Below are 3,170 nucleotides of genomic sequence, written 5' to 3'. Positions count from 1 at the left end.
CCTACCAATTTGGATGCCCTTTATTTCTTTTTCTAGCCTAATTGCTCTGGCTAGGACCTCCAGCACAATGTCTAACAGTGTCTTTTGCAGAGCACAAAATTTTAATTTTAATGAAGCCCAATTTATCAGTTTTTTTTTAATTCATTGCCAAATGCAAGGTCACCTAGATTTGCTTCTATGTTATCTTCTAGAAGTTGTATGGTTTTGTGTTTAACCTTTAGGTCTGTGATCTATTTGCAGTTACTGTTATAGATTGAATTGTGTCCCCCCAAAATATGTGTTGTTAATTCTAATCTCTTTGCCTGTGGTTATAATCCCATTTGGTTGTTTGTTATGTTAATGAGGTAGGATTAGTGTATGGTGTATTTTGAGTCAATCTCTGTTGAGATATAAAGAGATTAAACAAGTGTGCAGGGCAGAGATGGGGAAAGAGAGATGCAGTGCCACATGAAGACCACCATGGAGCCAAGGAATAGAAGCTGAAGAGACGAGGTCCTTCTCCCAGAGCTAACAGAGAGAGAAAGCCTTCCCCTAAAGCTGATGCCCTGAATTCTGACTTCTAGCCTCCTTAACTGTGAGAGAATAAACATCTGTTAAAGCCATCCACTTGTGGCATTTCTGTTATAGCAGAACTAGATAACTAAGACAGTTACTTTTTGTGAAAGGTGTGAGGTCTGTGCCTAGATTAATTTTTTTTGCATGTGATATCCAGTTGTTCTAATACCATTTGTTGAAAAGACTATCCTTTCTCCATTGAATTGCCTTTGCTTCTTTGTCGAAGATCAGTTGACTATATTTGTATGAGTCTATTCCTGGGCTTTCTATTCTGTTTCATTGATCTTTTTGTCTATTCTTTTGCCACTACCATGTTGTCTTGATCACTGTAGCTTTATAGTAAGTCTTGAAGTTGGCTAGTGTCAGTCCTCCAACTTTGCTGTTCTTCAGTATTGTGTTGGCTATTCTGGATATTTGCCTTTCCAGCTTGTTGATTAGTTTGTTGATATCAGCAAAATAACTTGCTGGGATTTTGATTGGGATTGCATTGAATCTATAGATCATGTTGGAAGAATTGACAATACTGAGTATTTCTATCCATGAACATGGAATATCTCTCCATTATTTAGATCTTTGATTTCTTTTATCAGAGATTTGTAGTTTTCCTTATATAGATCTTGTACATATTTAGATTTATGCCTAAGCGTTTTCTTTTTGGGAGGGGTGGTGCTAATGTAAATGATGTTGAGTTTTTAATTTTAAATTCCAATCGTTCATTGCTCATATATAGGAAAGCAGTTGATTTTTATATACTAACCTTGTAACCTGAAACCTTGATAATAGCTTATTAGTTTGAGGAGTTTGGAATTTACTACATAGACAATCATATCATCTGTGAGGAAAGACAATTTTATTTCTTCCTTCACAGTCTGTATACCTTTTATTTCCTTTTTTTTTTTTGTCTTACTACATTGGCTAGGACTTCAGTATGATGTTGAGTAGGATTGGTGACAGGGAACATCCTTATCTTGTAAAAATTTGAGACCCCTAAAGCCACCCTGTTCCTCTTTCCAGAGGCCCAGGTGTTCAGATATCTCTTCATTTGCTTCCTAGAATCTTTCTACTCATGTCCTTTTTTTAGTTATTATTTTGTAGATATTGATAAACTGATCCTAAAGTTTGTACAGGAAGGCAAATGAATCAGAATAGCTTTTTAAAATTTATTTTACACTAATGGAATGTTGGTATGCATACTGTTTTACACTTCATTGTCCCCTTTAACAAAGAGATCTTTGGACATCTTTCCCATGTTAGCTGTTATAGATTTACCATTTTAATGGCTGCATAGTATGTCATTGTATGGATTGGCTATACTTTGTGACTGTTGTATTTTGAATTGAATGAAAGAGGGGAGGCAGGGGTACAGAGCTTGCTATGATTTGCTGCCTGTTTGCTGCTATTTTAACTTAAATTTTTATAGAAAAAGAATATAATATAGACTTGTTATAAAAAATCAAACAGTACCAAATATATAAAGTAAAAGTACTCCTCCCCTCCCCCAAATTCTGTCCTCACCCCTCTCTTCTAACCTCGTTTTCTAGAAGTACTAACCATGGTTAACGATCTGATATTCATCCTTTTAGATATTTTTAATCCATCTACAAATGTGAAGAATTTGTAGAACACGTATATTCTCATTCTCTAGGAGCTGGCTTATGCAGTTTAATATTGTTCACTTAATTCAGACTGTTGAGAGTTATGCAGAGGAAGGAGCAGGGAGGAGCTTCATGGGAGCCAGGTTCTATCTAGATCCTGCTACTGTCTGAGAGCCAGGCAACTCCCTAGTTGTCATTTGTGCAGTATCCCATCAGCGAGATTACATCAAGGAGAGTGCTTTGAAAACTAATATGCTAGAAATATTACTTTAGAGTTCTTTGGTTGCAAGCAATAGAAGCCAACTCAGTTTCCCTTAGGAAAAAAAGGACTTTAGTGGAAAGATTCTAGGTAGCAAGGGAAATATTTAAACAACTGGGCCTCTGGAAAGATAAGAATAAGGGTGGCTTTGGGGAAGCTCGTGATATCAGTGCTTACCTCTTTCCATTTCTGTATATGTCTGTTCAAGATTCAAATTACTGGGAGCGAGGGCTTGTGTGGCCTAGAGGTCACATGCCTACTGGTGGCTAAGAGGAAGAGTCCTGGGTTTGTATACCCTATCAGAATCTCATGGGATTGGGGAGGTGCAGTTTTGGAAAAGGATAGGATTCGAGGCTGGCAAACCAAGTGTCAGCCTTGAAATGTCAGCTGTTTTAACTCTGGATTCTTGCTCCCCCTCCAGGAGGAGACGATCGCCGGGTTTTGCTATGGCACATGGAACAAGCCATCCACTCCAGAGTCAAGCCCATACAGCTGAAAGGAGAGCATCATTCCAACATTTTTTGCCTGGCTTTTAACAGTGGGAATACCAAAGTATTCTCTGGAGGTGAGAGGAAGGGAAATTTCCACGTTGGAAAATCTACTGTGGCTAGAACTTTAGAGAAAGGAGAGTTAAGATTAACTCCTTTTTTTTCTTTGTCTTGTTGAGCTGTGGTTTCCCATAGCTTGTATTCTCTGTATTATAGCAGTTTAAACACATGTATTAGGGTAAGGGTAGTCTCCCCTCCCCTCCCCTCCCCTCC

The 3,170-nt window shown here is 38.0% G+C and overlaps 1 protein-coding gene across 2 annotated transcripts in view; it reads left to right on the top strand.

The window, feature by feature from the left end:
- The window catches only part of DCAF5 (DDB1 and CUL4 associated factor 5), a 107,900-nt gene that overhangs the window by 34,189 nt on the left and 70,541 nt on the right, over positions 1–3,170 (top strand). For both annotated transcript variants that reach the window (XM_004370978.2, XM_023726317.1), the window contains exon 2: positions 2,831–2,974. In XM_004370978.2, the coding sequence (XP_004371035.1) occupies positions 2,831–2,974 (144 nt within the window). The remainder of the gene's footprint in view (positions 1–2,830; positions 2,975–3,170) is intronic.

This window comes from Trichechus manatus, unplaced genomic scaffold (assembly GCF_000243295.1).
Source record: "Trichechus manatus latirostris isolate Lorelei unplaced genomic scaffold, TriManLat1.0 scaffold00010, whole genome shotgun sequence".
Taxonomy (NCBI): Eukaryota; Metazoa; Chordata; class Mammalia; order Sirenia; family Trichechidae; genus Trichechus; species Trichechus manatus.
Note: the sequence above shows the minus strand (reverse complement) of the source record. Positions and strands in the feature narration are given on the sequence as shown.